Source organism: Gymnogyps californianus, chromosome 3 (assembly GCF_018139145.2).
Source record: "Gymnogyps californianus isolate 813 chromosome 3, ASM1813914v2, whole genome shotgun sequence".
Taxonomy (NCBI): Eukaryota; Metazoa; Chordata; class Aves; order Accipitriformes; family Cathartidae; genus Gymnogyps; species Gymnogyps californianus.
Window position 1 is genome coordinate 81546082 of NC_059473.1, and position 15254 is coordinate 81561335.

General features: G+C 35.4%; 1 protein-coding gene across 1 annotated transcript in view; it reads left to right on the forward strand.

Moving 5' to 3' along the window:
* Positions 1-15254, forward strand: part of ASCC3 (activating signal cointegrator 1 complex subunit 3) — a 273183-nt gene that overhangs the window by 124413 nt on the left and 133516 nt on the right. Inside the window, exon 13 of the mRNA XM_050893351.1 lies at positions 9524-9658. Within this exon, the coding sequence (XP_050749308.1) occupies positions 9524-9658 (135 nt within the window). The remainder of the gene's footprint in view (positions 1-9523; positions 9659-15254) is intronic.

Sequence of the window (15254 nt, forward strand, 5' to 3'; positions counted from 1 at the left end):
CAATGTACAGATGTTTTAACGGTGACTCTTGCTGAATTTTTTTGGCATTTTTGACCCCTCAAGCTTGAATGAAAATTCCTGTATTCTAATGCACATTATTTAATTTTATGTGATGAGTAAATGCAGTCTGCTTTTAAATTGTGAAGAATTTTCTATACAAAATGAAGGATGTATGAAATGTCTCATTAGAACTAGTTTGTAGGCAGCTTAGTAATCCTTCAGTTTTCTGTAGTGTAAAAGATCTTAATACACATGCAGATTATATCAGTATTTCTTTTAAATACAAGAGGTACTAAAATGAATTAAAATAATTAGAAAATAAATTCAAATTCTCTTGTTGCCTTGGTAAGTGACACAGCCTGTTCAGCTTTTCTGTTCCCATGGTGGTGTTTAATACGTGAAGACTTTAATATGCAAAATACAAAAATCTGCTAAAATAAAAGCAAGATTTCTACATTAAACTTTTTAAGCTTTAGTATAGGTCACCTTATAAAAATTCTTATTTCATATACTTTATTGCTGTTCTTTTAGTTGCTAGTTCTGGATAGTGATCTCCATAAGTTATTGTGATACTAGTGAGAGGAAGGGAAAATCACATTTATACACTGTCATGCTATCATTTAGATCTGGTAATCAAGAGATTGTGATTTTGCAGTGAGTATTTTTGATCAAGAGCTATTAGTGGGCTGTGTGTGTTGTTTTCATTTATATTTTGCATGGAATATACTTTTCATTCTGTAAATGTTAGGCACTGGAATTTTGAACTGTATCTTGGCAGCTGGGGAGAAATCACAACACAAGAGAGAAACAATTTTATTATTCCTTAGAATGAGGCTAGACATTAGTGAGTTGTACTTAGTCTAGGAGATGGTTCTATTTAATGAGGTGCAAAGGATGATGTTTTTAACATAAATAGGTGCAGTCAGCACTCCCTGGGGAGAGGTGTTGAAACCTCATTAGGAATTGAGTTTTGTAAAATACTTGGAGGAGGTTTCATGCTGACCTTAAGGGAGAAAATGGTTGGATAGATTGATCTGTTGATCCATATCCCTAACTGTTCATTTTCAGTAGAAGTAATACCCAGGCCAATAACTGGATACCACATAAAAGAACATGTTGTAAGGATTTAGCTGGGTGAAGCCAATGTCTTGAAGGTAAAATAAAGTATATGTACTTGTCACAACTACATAATTAATATCAACATTGCATTAAATAAATTTGTTCTTTCATCTTAATTTCTTTGAAACATATACAAAGCATTTGACACTGTCCCGCACAACATCCTTGTCTCTAAATTGGAGAGACATGGATTTGATGGATGGACCACTCGGTGGATAAGGAATTGGCTGGGTGGTCGCACTCAAAGAGTTGCGGTCAACAGCTCGATGTCTGAGTGGAGACCAGTGACAAGTGGCGTTCCTCTGGGGTCGGTATTGGGACCAGCGCTGTTTGACATCTCTGTCGGCGACATGGACAGTGGGATTGAGTGCACCCTCAGCAAGTTTGCCGACGACACCAAGCTGTGTGGTGCAGTCAACACGCTGGAGGGACCTTGACAGGCTTGAGAAGTAGGCCCGTGCGAACCTCATGAAGTTCAACAAGGCCAAGTGCAAGGTCCTGCACCTGGGTCGGGACAATCCCAAGCACAAATACAGGCTGGGCGATGAGTGCATTGGGAGCAGCCCTGCGGAGAAGGGCTTGAGGGTGTTAGTGGATGAAAAACTGAATATGACCCAGCAATGTGCGCTCACAGCCCAGAAAGCCAACCATATCCTTGGCTGCATCAAAAGAAGCGTGACCAGCAGGTCGAGGGAGGTGATTCTCCCTCTCTATTCCGCTCTCGTGAGACCCTACCTGGAGTACTGTGTTCAGCTCTGGGGCCCCCACTGTAAGAAAGACACGGACCTGCTCAGGCGGGTCCGGAGGAGGGCCACAAAGATGATCAGGGGGCTGGAGCACCTCCCTTATGAGGACAGGCTGAGACAATTGGGGTTGTTTAGCCTAGAGAAGAGAAGGCTCCAGGGAGACCTTATAGTGGCCTTCCAGTACTTAAAGAAGGCCTACACGAAAGATGGGGAGGGACTCTTTATCAGGGAGTGTGGTGATAGGACGAGGGGTAAAGGTTTTAAACTGAAAGAGAGTAGATTTAGATCAGATATTAGGAAGAAATTGTTTACTGTGAGGGTGGTGAGGCACTGGAACAGGTTGCCCAGAGAGGTTGTGGATGCCCCATTCCTGGCAGTGTTCAAGGCCAGGTTGGATGGGGCTTTGAGCAACCTGATCTAGTGAAAAGTATCCCTGCCCATGGCAGGGGGAGGTGGAACTAGATGATCTTTAAGGTCCCTTCCAACCCAAACCATTCTTTGTGATGCAAAGTGGGTGACAAAACCTAGGCCTTCTGTCCTCGAGGAGAGGTGTTAAGTAAAACAGAGATGCTGAACTCAAGCATTCGAGTGACCAGTACTTTAATAACAAGATGGAAAGATACCTGAAAGAGTCAGTGTGCTTCCCCAAAAAGATGAATGCACCATTTCGTAATTATCATAGAGAATATTAGTTTGAAAGACACATTTTCCAGTAGCAAAAGTTAGTGCAAGCATCTTTACTGTCCAAGGAAGAAGAAAGGTGTTTCAAGGGATTTCGAGTACCTGATTCTAAATTTTCATGAATTATTTTAGACACTTTTGTTACGTGTATACGTGGTGTGTTTTTTTCTTTCTCCTCTAAGTGAAAATGTAAGTCCTACTAGCGTCTAGTTATATGTCTCTGATAAGAGAAAAGTACTAGTTCTCATAGGCATTTTGAATAATGGCAGGCTTTTCAGTGCTTTGGTGATGCACTAACACGTTTCAAAAAGATTACAACCTGGAATATGCAACACTTGGGGAATGCAAGCACTTCCTGTTGTGAAGTTTAAACAAAGTCTTTGGTGAAAACATTTGATTTGTTTCATACTTCTGGGGAGGTAACCTAGCTGGAGACATTTGCTTTCTCCTTTCTTGTGTATTTTTTATTATTTAAAAGCTTTGGTTTCAGGAGAGCAGCAGCAGACGCTTTCAGCACTAGGGCTATATACACCAGAGCTAGCTTTGAACTGCAGAGTACAGATCTAATTACACAGCTTGTAGCTGTGGAACCGCTTCTCTCTATTCTAAATTGCTTTTCCTAACTTATTTGCATAATTTAATGCACAGAGATTTTGCCACTGAAATATAATATTCTCTGACACAGTTAGGACAGGCTAAATTAACCCTCTTAAGACTATATTGCTGTCTCGCAACTTATTTGGTAAATGCTTACCAACTTCATTGGGGGAAAAACATTCAACAAGGTGTTATACGTCAGTTTTTAGCTAGGTTCTTGTTATATATTTGGTGATGTACAGAGATTACAAGTAAACATTAACCATAAGATTGGGCACCTCTAATCAGCTAATAAAGCGGTCTGGTTTTTTTAGTCAGACTTGGTGTCTGTCTACCTCTCATTGAGAAGTTCTGTTTATTGTCAGCAATTTGTGCAATCATTTTAAATTTAAAAATTTGGTCAGGTGTTGATATGTGATCATGAAATACATAAAAGTTAATGAATTCAAGTGTGCATTATTAGTTTAAAAACAGTGGGAGGTAAATTTCATAAAGAAAACGTGCTACACATCTGAAAATTAGGTTTCTATGAGAACTGTAGAAAGGCTTCTGAGTAGAGGACAGTTATACAAGGCTTGTTTCTTAGTTATTTTTTGCATAATATGGTCTTATGTCTTTCTGAATGAATGCTATGATGTCAGACATTGTCATACAATGATTCTGGAAGAAGAAGAAAAAGAAGCAGCAGCCATATAAAAAGTGTTAAGAGAATATCAAATGTGTTCTTTGACCAGTGAATATTCTGAGGGGTTTTATGCATTAGACCTTTATTTCTTTTAGTTCGTTTAGTGCAAGAGATTTAATATGTTAAAGAAGTAGTTCTGTGTCAGGACACATCTTCATTCCAGAAGATTAAAATCGTGTGATGGATACAATAGAGAATAATAGAAAAAGAAGAGATGGTGTGTTATGTAGGACAAAGAAACATTTCACTGAAAATTTAGATTTTGTCCCTGCCTCTGACAGTTTATGTCTGATATTACAGAAACTGAAGCTGCTGAAATAAAAATCTTCAGAAGTACATACTAATCAGGGCTTCTAAATTTTGAGAATTATGACATAAGAAGCATTGATCTGATGATTAAGAGTATTGGGTGCTTATGGCTTCAATGGAGTTAATAAGAGCTCTGCTTTGAGTCTATCAGGTCATATATAGTAAGCAGTATGATCTCACATCTTGAGTTTCACACTCAGATAGTGAATACACTTAACCTTAGTTTCACTTGCAGAACGGGAATATGAGGAAACAATGTTGTATACATTTTTTCTTGGTGTTATGTAATCCTGACTTCTTGTAATGATTAACCTTACAGCAAATCCCATTATGGAATTGTTAATTCTTGAGAGCAGGGTTTGTTCAGAGTATGCTAGATAAAACAAGGTAAAAACTAGATCTTGATTCATTAATCGAGTGTTGCCTGTTTCACATACAAAATGTGGCAGGTAATGTTTTGATGTAAGAAGGAAGATTAAATATACACTGTGTTTGTTAAAGACTGGCTTCCTAATTTAGCACCATCCTATTTTCTACATATTTTGCATGGTTGCCCAGCCAGCTCCTTCAGGTCAGGGTTGGCAATTCCAGGGTTTTTTTTTTATTTCTCCTGCCTAGCTACTATTCCTAATGATGCACTTGAAACATCTTCCAGTCCCCTGACAGAGAAACAGGCTGCTTGTTTTTCAATTCTTGTGGAAAACACAGCATGGAATTGCACTTGTCCTGTTTAGTTTCAGCTGCATGTAGGCAGAAGCTTTAGAAATCATAACTGAAGTTTTATCAAGTCTGTACCAAGCCTCTGCTAACTGAAAGCAAAAACATATGCTCTTTAAATATTAACCCCTCAGTTCACTGGGTAAATGGAGTAAAAAAGAATGTTGATGCTGTTTATGGTTAAAGTTTATTTTTATATATAGTATTGGATATTAGAAAGAAGTTTTCAATATTATTAATTTATTGAAATTTATTGAGTATAATGATTAAAATAAAAGATAAAGGGACCTTGGAGCATAAAGTGCAATGTGGTCCTAATCCATCTGTCTTCCAATTCTTGAAGCATCTAAACTGCGTGCCTCCTAGTATCAAAGTTCCTAAAGCTCCCAGGATTGTTTCTGAACATATACTATAGCAGGCAGTGATGAGAAAGGAACGTTTTAGTTGTTTTTAGGTAAAAGGCTCCAACTCTTTTTCCAGCACTGTTGACATTCTCAGCAGCCTGAAAAAAATGTGAAAATGTTTCTCATAAACATTTTGATTAGTGTTTTCATGGCTTTTGAATATTGTATCAGCAATCCTGCTGTTACAATCCTGTGGGCTTTTACCTGTGAGCGTTGCACAGTAGTTCTTTTTTTTTTTTTCCTTCTCTTTTTCAATTCCCTGCCCAGTACGCTGGACTGTATAATTTTATTTCTGCCAAGAATTCCATTTTTCTAGGAAATTTAAATTTAATTTATTTTATGGTCTTATTTCTTAAGGCATTTTGGTCTTTTCTAGTACCCCTCATCGCTGTGCTTTTAATATCTGCATTTCTTGAGCTCACCTGTATCTTATCTAGCATCTCAAGTAGATGACTGCAGGTGTGCCCAGTTCTGTACAACTATTACACTGGTAAATCTTCCATAGTGCTACATAATATTTTTTGTCATTTTTTAGATTAATCCTCAAGTCTGTCATCATTTCAAATAAAATCAAGGCACCAGACTTTGAAAAAGGGTTCAAAATCTTTTCTACTGATACAAACTGATTATGAAGTGATGTGTTTTAAAGTATGTTAATTGAAAGGAAAGTATTGCGAAAGTAATGCTGTGTAGTCATTTTAGAAATGTTCAGTGGCCAAGATTCAGTTATACAATATACTTATATTTGTATGTTTGTATAATATTCTATAGCAGTGTCAGCTATTAGATTTTATTTTCCTACAGAAGTTCATATTAAGTTGAGTTTCTAATATTTCTGTATGACTAATAAAAATTAGATATGAATGTTACTGCTTCATCCACCAGTGTACTACTGGTGCACAGTTTCATCCCAAGAAAGAGATTGGATTACATCTGCTTTCAGAGTGAGGTAGAATTAAGGGCAAGGAAGAAACGTGAAAAATAACAACAAATTTTCTTCTAAGTCTTCAAAATAATATTTCCTTATCTTTTTGGTGTTGCTTATCATTGTCTTAGCAGGACCAGGACATCATGGTGACTGTTGACTTCAGAGTGGCAGTTCCTAAAGGCTCTGTCTGATTATGACTGGAACTAAGAGGGATTTTCCTCACACTTACAGTTTCAGGAATGGGCTCTATACAAGCATTGCAGTTGCTGTTCATTTATGTAATAATTAAAAGGAAGATTCTTCAACTAAGGGCCTATTTTCTACTATCATCTTTCCTGTGACTAGTAGTCTGTGCTCTACTTTGGGTAACTGTAGTGACTTAAGTTTTACCTGTTCTCATTTCCCAGTAGAGCTTTTTTACCCCTTTTTTTTTTTAATAGGTGTAGGCCACCAAAGTGCTACACCTACTTTTTTTTTTTACTGTAGCTTGTTTAGTTTGAAGTTACCTCCTAATATGACTCTTTTTCTGTATCTTGTTTAAACAAGCCATAAAGAATCATATCCTGGTTAATTAAGAGGTTTATTGGATATAGATACACACTTGTGTGCAGATTTGCTTGCTATTTTGTTTGACTGGTTTTTTTAGTTCCTTTCAAACTTTAAAAGCATTCCTGCTTGCAGTTGCTCTTTTAGCTTTGTCCTTCTAGCCATATAACTCCCACACACTCCAAAAAATTCAGTCAGACCACACTTCATTTGGTCTTTGATTAGGTTCAGAAGAACCAGTAAGATATTTATCAATATTATGTCAAAGCATGCAGCAATATATTAATCTAATATGTTTGAACTTAATTAATATTGACACTGTGTAAACGCTATTCTCAAAGTTGCCATTTTAGATTTAAGATATAGGTAGTGATTTCAAAATTAATGCAAGACTGAAATAAAATAGAATCTAAAAGATTAAAATACAATGTAAAACGAATCAACAAACCTATTTTGTGGTTAAATCATAAAACCCCTTAGCGCTTATGTGACACTTCTTTTTTTTCTTTTTTTTTTTTTTAAGGAATCAACACATAAACTGTTTTTACACTTCCTAATTCAGGAGTTTCAAAATTACCTGGATAAAAAAGACCCTTCCTATTTCACCTTAGTGCCCAATACTGTATTTCCTCAGTTTCTCAACTTTCAGAATTTAGCTATTTTCACAGGATTAATTTTTAATCTATTCAGCAAAGAATCAAATGTTAATATGACTCCATTTAAAAAGGAAACAAATTAGTAAACTATAAAATCAAGTTGATTTTAAAAGTGAAGGTTTTTTTTCAGTGAAATCTGTTGACACAGAGTTTATAATAAGTGAGAATTCACTGAAGAAGACATAGTGGATCTGTTAATAAAAGGAAATTGCTGGTTTAAGTAGTTACATATTTTTATTCAGGCTTTCTATAGAAAAAAAATTACAAAAGGTAAATAGACAAGTAATCCTTAAACAATTAATGAAGACAGAAGGGACACACACTGTACTTTTGTTATGTTGTGATTCTCTTACTTTTGGAAGAAATTTTAAAAAGATTTTGCCAGTATGTTGTTTTTAAGTTAGAGAAAATTGGTATGTTGCTAACTGTGACATGTATCTGAGAATACTTCTACTCAGATGAAAGCTAATAATTGTAGGAGTCACAGTGTTACTAAATTGGTGGGGGAAAGATGTATCAAATAAGCTAAAACAGGTAGGGAGTAATTGCTCCCGGTAAGCAAATAGTTATGTACACATTGTTTCTCTTTTTATCTCTTCTCTGTGTTGTCACCTGAATTAATTTGCTTGGTTTTAATTATAAATTTATAATTTATATAAATTCACAACTATTACATCTACTTTCATATAAAATTATATGTACATTATACATTTATAATTAAATTATGAATTTCCAAATTAAGAACAGAGGCAATAACTTGTTTAATTGTACCCTAAATATCGTTACTTTCTTAATAGTGTTTCATTTAAAGTAATTCAGTTATACACTGCAAGTTGATACAAGCATGATGGTGCCAAAAGGCCAACACGCGATTCTCTGGAATTTGACATACCAATCTTAAAATTCAACTGAAACTACCTTAAAACAGAACTGTAACTCCATGATTACATTTTTAATTAAAATTAGATGGACTTGCAAAACAGTGTTTGCCATTTACGCAAACGCCAGGCACTCAAACTTTTTCCATATGTGAGTTTTAAGAACACAGAACTTGTCATACTTGATCAAACTGAAGAGTTGTCTGACCAAGTATGTGGGGTCAATTTAAGCAAACCCTGGGCAATACAAAGTGCTTAGGGGGACAATATAGAGTGTTTTCATAGTGTACCTTTCCCAGCAGTATGTGGTTAACAGACATTCAGAACTGTTATTACACTGGAATTAAGTGGTATTTAATCACCTTTCCCTTTCTGCACCAAATGGGGGCTTACTGCCATGATTCATCTTAAATATGCCTTGCAGTGAATCTTAATTTAATATCCGTTTAAATTGCTTGATATACATATCTAAAGGAATAAGTATTAACCTCTCATTGCTGTCTCTTGGTTCAGATACCATATGTGATGGTAAGAAGCATAATCAAGTGACAGTGGGGTTGGTTGGATGATACCTAACTGTATTTCCAAAGCCTACTGCAGACGTGGGTATGAATAATTGTTGGTTACCACTCAACTCTTAGTTGATATTTTCAGGGAAATGTCCACAGTGCTTCTAAGGTATCTTACTGAGTAATAGTATGTGGTTGAAAACCCATAATCATATCTGTTCATTTAAAATTTGTATCCCCATATGTGTTTTGCGTTTGTTGGTGCTTAATTTCATTCTTCTCTTTGATTGTCCAGTGGTTTGGGACTGCAATATCCTCCTGAGGTTCTTTATAGTCAGTTTTTGTTTCAGCTGTCTCACATAGTCAAGTTGTACTATCAGGAAACTTATCACCTCACTATTTGCTTTCCAGATCATTTAGGATGTGTCAAATAACACAACTCTTTACATCAATGATAATCTCCCTACTTTGTGAAAATGAACTGTTTATCGCCAACAATTATTCCCTTTCTTTTAAAGACTAAAGAATTAAAAAAGAGAACCTTCTCAAAAGCTTTTTGAAAATATTAAATACAATATAGGCAGGATCACCCTTTAATTTCCCTAAAGCAACATTGGTTTTCGTCAGTATGTCATGTATTAACTATTTTTTTTCGTTCCTATAGGGAATATTTTGTCATTAAAGTGTTTTCATTATTTGATTAAGACTTTTGTTATTTCTCATCAGCCCTGTTTCTTTCTGTCTGAAGGTGATGGTGTTTGTTCATGCTAGAAATGCCACAGTACGAACTGCTATGGGTCTTCGAGAAAAAGCAAAAAACAATGGTCATATTTGTCACTTTTTGTCGCCGCAAGGATCAGATTATGGACAAGCTGAAAAACAGGTAAGTGAATAATTTATGTTGGTAGTCTTTACAATCCTAGAATTGATGTTTTTATGAGACAGTCCAAGTTGGGAATAGATGAAGGATTTTTGAGCTTCTGGGAAGATATATTTTGCTCTGAAGGGACGTGTGGAATTGCTGAATTAAATAGAGGAAAGGAAGGAGTAACGGTGAAGGAAGAGAAAAGTGCTGTTACTTTTAGTTTTTTAAAAAGCTGATAGTAGGTTGTGTTTTATGCAACTTGTACTACTTGACAGTAGTCTTTATGTAATCTGCAGCTCAGGAGGTCCCTAAACCACCAATTGCCACAATTTGGGAGAGTACGCATCTCCTGCTTTTTGCACTTTCCCTAAGCATCTGCTGCTGTCCACTCTTTAAGACAGAAAACTGTTTTAAAGTATTAATCTGACCTAGCCTGTAAATTTACCACCTTTCCAAAACCATCTGACTTTCTTCATGAATCAACTAATGGTGGGCAATCAAAAAGTAACGTATTTGAGAGTCAAAAGTGGGAAAGCCATTTGAGTCTCACAAGGGTTTAGCCCCCTTAATCTGATCTTGTTTAAAAATACGTATATGGATCATAAATTACTAGTATTTTGAGCAGTGGCCAAGTACTTGGCGGCTGAAACTGAGTACATTTTTATGCATTCTAACAGTTCTGTCTTTGTATGAATTGTGTTAGTTCACCTTCCAAATTTTTTTCTAATATATAACATACAGAAGTAACCTGGTCTGCAACAACTCCTTTTCATCTATTCAAGCAATATGCCAGTATTTCTGCAGAGAGAGTATTTCCAAAACAATTCTTAATTCAGTGTTATATGTGACATTTACATTTGGTAATATTAATTAAGGTCTAAAGATTAGAGTTAACAGTGTCTTGTTAATATTGCTTGAAAAATAATGTTCTTTCTCTCTCTCCAACTAGACAACAGAACACAGAGGAGATGATTATTCATTGTAGAAAGTTTAATGTGTGTATAAGATACCTTCTCTCACTGGCAAATGTATTGATAAACTCTTAAATATTTTGGGCCCCTGTGAATTAGGAATTTTGTGAGGGTTTTAGATTCTATGTCTGTCTTTAGATGTAATAAATACGTTACCTTATTTTATACCTCTGAAGAGAATGTGAAAGGATTCATTCAGACTTACTAACTATGAATGGAGCATAGATGTTACAGTTGGTAAATTCAAATTTCTGAAATGTAGACAAAATTCTATTTGAGAGAAATTTTTTAAAATCAGGATCAAGTATGTTCTTTCTGTCGAGATGCTTGAGAGCTATAATAAATATTTTTAAAACTATGCTACGCTATAAATTGATTTACTTATATTTCATAAAGTAGCATATTTATAAAGCTCCTCTTTTTCTAGTGGATGTTAGTATCTGCTGCATTATAAAAATAACATCAAACCTGAACCTGGAGATCCCATGTTTCTACTGTAACACTGGTAATTAATGCTGAACTTTTTCTCATTATATTTCTTAGAACAAAATCTGAAACTCTTAGTTTATTAAAAATATTATTAGTTTTTTAATGCTAATACAGAAAAAAATATTTTAAGCTATTGGAAGTACCAGTGCTTATTTAGACACTCAAAATTATTGCTAAAGAAGTTAGGAAAAATGATATGCTTATTTCAGCAGTGCATATTGTGTGAGGTATCTGTCAAAGAAGTATTTGTCCAACTCACTGTATTTCAGTGAAAACTACTGCTGTATGTTTAGTTCTTCTCTTCATTCTGGGATTAAATGAATTAGAAAGTATATTCTTGTGTTGATGGGAACCACAAGAATGTCACAGAGAAAAGAAAAGTTTTAAATCTATTTGGAATACAGGTTAATGCTACCTGTGCTTGGATAGTGATTTAAGGTAGTATTTATAGTACAAATTAAGAGAGTGGTAGATAAGATGGTCTATAGGTTGGTTGACTGCATATCTGAAATAACTTCTTTTTCTAAGGGTATTTATGCATCACACTGAAATCTAGGGGATACTGAGTAAATAGAAAATTTCCCTGCTCTTTCTTCTGTCCCCTACATCCTCACCCCAGTACACTTACATTGTTATGAATCCCAGCATCTGTTCTAAATAAAATTTTGAATTGTTTGAGGATTGTAGTTCCAAATGTTGATCTGTGCAAAAGACTGTAGAAAAGCTGACTTTGCTTCAGAAGATACTTACAGAAGTTTTCTAACTTTTGTAATAAAGCAAACTGGCCTTCATTGTAATTAAAAGCAAATTCATTCTTCTCTTATATTTCATGGGAATCTTTGATCCTTTTGACTACTTTCTGCATTATTTCCATAGCAAAAATGCTTCTTTTGCCCAGAAGGTTTAAGGACTTACATGTTATAAAATGTAATTGAAGAAGCATGAGTGGTATTGTGAAGAACCATTTCACATACTAGAATACAGCCAGAGACTATCATTCTCATTATACTACCTCAGAATCTTAGGAAGGTAAACTAATAAATAATAGTTAAAATAATTGAAAGATTCCTAACAAAATTCCACTAAGTTAAGTGGTTATTTTGATGCTCAATACATTTCACTGGGAATTCCCTGAAACATTTAAAAACTGTCACCACCACAAGTGTAGTCATTGTATGAAAGATACGATTATTCTCCATTGGAAATGCCTGAATCTTTTATTTCAATATTTTATTTTTTTTTAAATGTAATGAGTAGACATGATGACAAGAAGTCTTTAAACATAGAATAATATGAAGCATGTACCAGTGTTGACTGCTTTTTTTCTTAAGATGTCAGTGTCTTTTACATTAAGTAATATCAGATTTGTGATACTAGTAATGAGAGAGTCTCTTTTAATTTATTTTTTAATTATGAAAAGCGCATTTGAAATCAGAGTATTTTTTTAATAAACTCATTGTCTCTTCCTTAAAGTAGTTGTCTTATCATCTTTAGATCATATGCTACCTGCCAAAATAACGCATTCAATCAGCTGTCTGTTCCCAGTATCTCTTTTCCATGAGGGAGTGAACTGCTGGTTGCCAGAATTTGCCCTGCTAGGGTATCCTCGTTTTGGCTAGCCTCTTTCCTGGCTGCTCTTCAGCTTGAGCAGGAAATCCTAGAGTCATAGTACTGTAAAAGGCATTTTAAAAGGTGTACTAGTCTACACTACATCAAAAGGAAGAATCAACTGTGTTTATAGCATTTCTGACTGCTTCAGAAAGTAATGTGTAATATGAATGTGTTTTGATGTGATATAATACTTACTACTTGTGGATATAGCAGGCAGATTACATCTCTGAGGCAATGCATCTTATGTACCATATTGAAAAGGACAGACAGGGAAGAGGAGGAGAGGGAGTTGTGCTCTCTGTTTGTTAGATCTTTGGCTGTGCAGAGCTCCATAGTGAAACCAGACGTGTGCAGCCCCTGTCTGGTTCGAGATCAGAGCAGGAAGGAACAGACAGGGGGGTTGTGGTTGAGGTCTGCTATGGACTGCCTGTTTATGGGGAGGTAGTGGATGTGACTTACTAGGAGCTACCAGCAGAATTCTCCTGCTGGCAGGCCTTCGTTTTCATGGGAGATTTCAACCATCTTCTAGGATGGTAGCATTATTCAGGCAACCCATGAGGTTCATAGGCTGCATTTAGAGACAGCTTTTGAATCCAACCAGGCCCCTACTTGGCTTGCTGCTCAAGCAGGGAAGAGCTGGAGGCAACTGTTGCCATGAATGGCAAGTTTGGTTGCAGGTGATTATTGCAGGTGATTAAGCTCAGTATTCAGAGGAAGGCTGTGATGGTAAACAGCGAGAGTTAGGACTGTGGTCTTTAAGAAAGCAGCCTTTGGCTTGTTCAGAGAATTGCATGGTAGAATCCCCTGGGAAGCTTCCATGAAGTAGACAAATCTCTCTGCTTTTACACTGAAGAAATGGCTTAAACAAGGAGGAGTTCACCTTCACTGAAAGCAGTGATGACTTAGCATCATGATGCAGGAAGTGGGAAAGAAATTGGGAAAAAGAGAGGTAATGACTATTCAAGTTGTAAGCTTAGCTTTAAATGCTATTAATACAAAATGCGAATAAAATATTGTCTCTATATACATTCATGTGAAATGTACTTGTTATTCTAAGCAAATTCCCGAGGGAGTTTGAACTCTTATGTGGGGAAACTACTCTTCTCTTTTAACATGAAATTGTAAGCATCATCCTTTTTCAGGAAAAGCTGTAGAAACAAGTTCAGTATGACTTGAATAGTATACACACTTCCAAGTGTTCTTAGATCTTACAGAGGAACTTGAAGCATGAAAGTGTAATGTGAGAAATTATGGAATCTGTCTCAATAGAATTTGAAAAGTTCTTAAGAATTAGTACCTAGGAAGAGTGAGAAAGATGAGGCCAAACGCAGTTACAAACGAAGCTGGTGATGATTGTCTTGGAAAGCAAGACCAAGAAGTATGACTCAATAACAGAACAAATTTATAACCAGGGACTGATAAGAAGGAAGAGGTGTGAAGACCATAGCAATGAATGACAGAGAATTGTGTTCTCCAGCAGAGTTCACATAATGTTCTTGTGGCTGCCCTGAGTCTTACAATGACTATCAAGAGACAGAATAATTCATTAAATTCTTCCAGTGATCAGTACATGTAATATGCACATTTTACATTAATGCAAATTCACATTATTTTACTTCTTATGCATGTAAATATGACCTAGATCTTGGGAAAAAATATTATTGTTGTTGTCGTTGTTGTTGTTGTTATTATACGGATTATATACCCCAGTGTACTTAAGGGCGTCTTCATTGACACACATAAGTAAATTAGTAATGGCAATAATAAAAATAGAGTAAAAGCTTGGTCATACTGAAGTCTGTGGCAAAACATCACCAATAACTTTTCCCTACATACTTCCATTTGTCCTGTTTCAGGATCCATTCAACAAAGTTAAATTATTTTAATTTTACCTACCATAAAAACTAGATATTTCGTTAGTTCTGCCTCTGTTACCTGATAAATGTTATCTACAAAAGGAGTTTTTAAGATATAAAGGAAATCTAATACGTGTTCTCTGTTCATAGAAACTTGTTGCTGTTTAAAATAAAAATGCATATCGTGTTGAAATTATTATGTCACAGCATATATCTTTGAGGCGTATTTTTATTTATATACAGTTATCACAATAAGAATACTAATCAAATAAGATATATACTCTGCCAAGGCAACAACTCTGCATAAACAATCATCAATAATCATAAAATGAGTAATATGCTAGCAACATTTTGCGGAGCAATTAAAGCTAACATATTAAGACTTAGAGTACACAAAAGAGTTCAGTGATTAGAGCATGTGGGGGTTTGTTGTTAAAACTATTACTGTTCAGTCTAAATTTTCTTTTTCTTTCTTAGCAGTAAATATTTCTAACAGAAGTGACTATAGTAACAGCAGTAATGTACGTGCATCTTACCAAAGGGTTTTATAATCATATGTTTTGTCATGGGAACTTTCTGCACTAAAACTTCTAAAGATTTCCAAGTGTAACAGATAAAGACACAAGGCACGGTGAAGTCAGGCTGGGTATGAAGAGATTTTTTTTCCCTTAACTTTCTGCTCCCCCT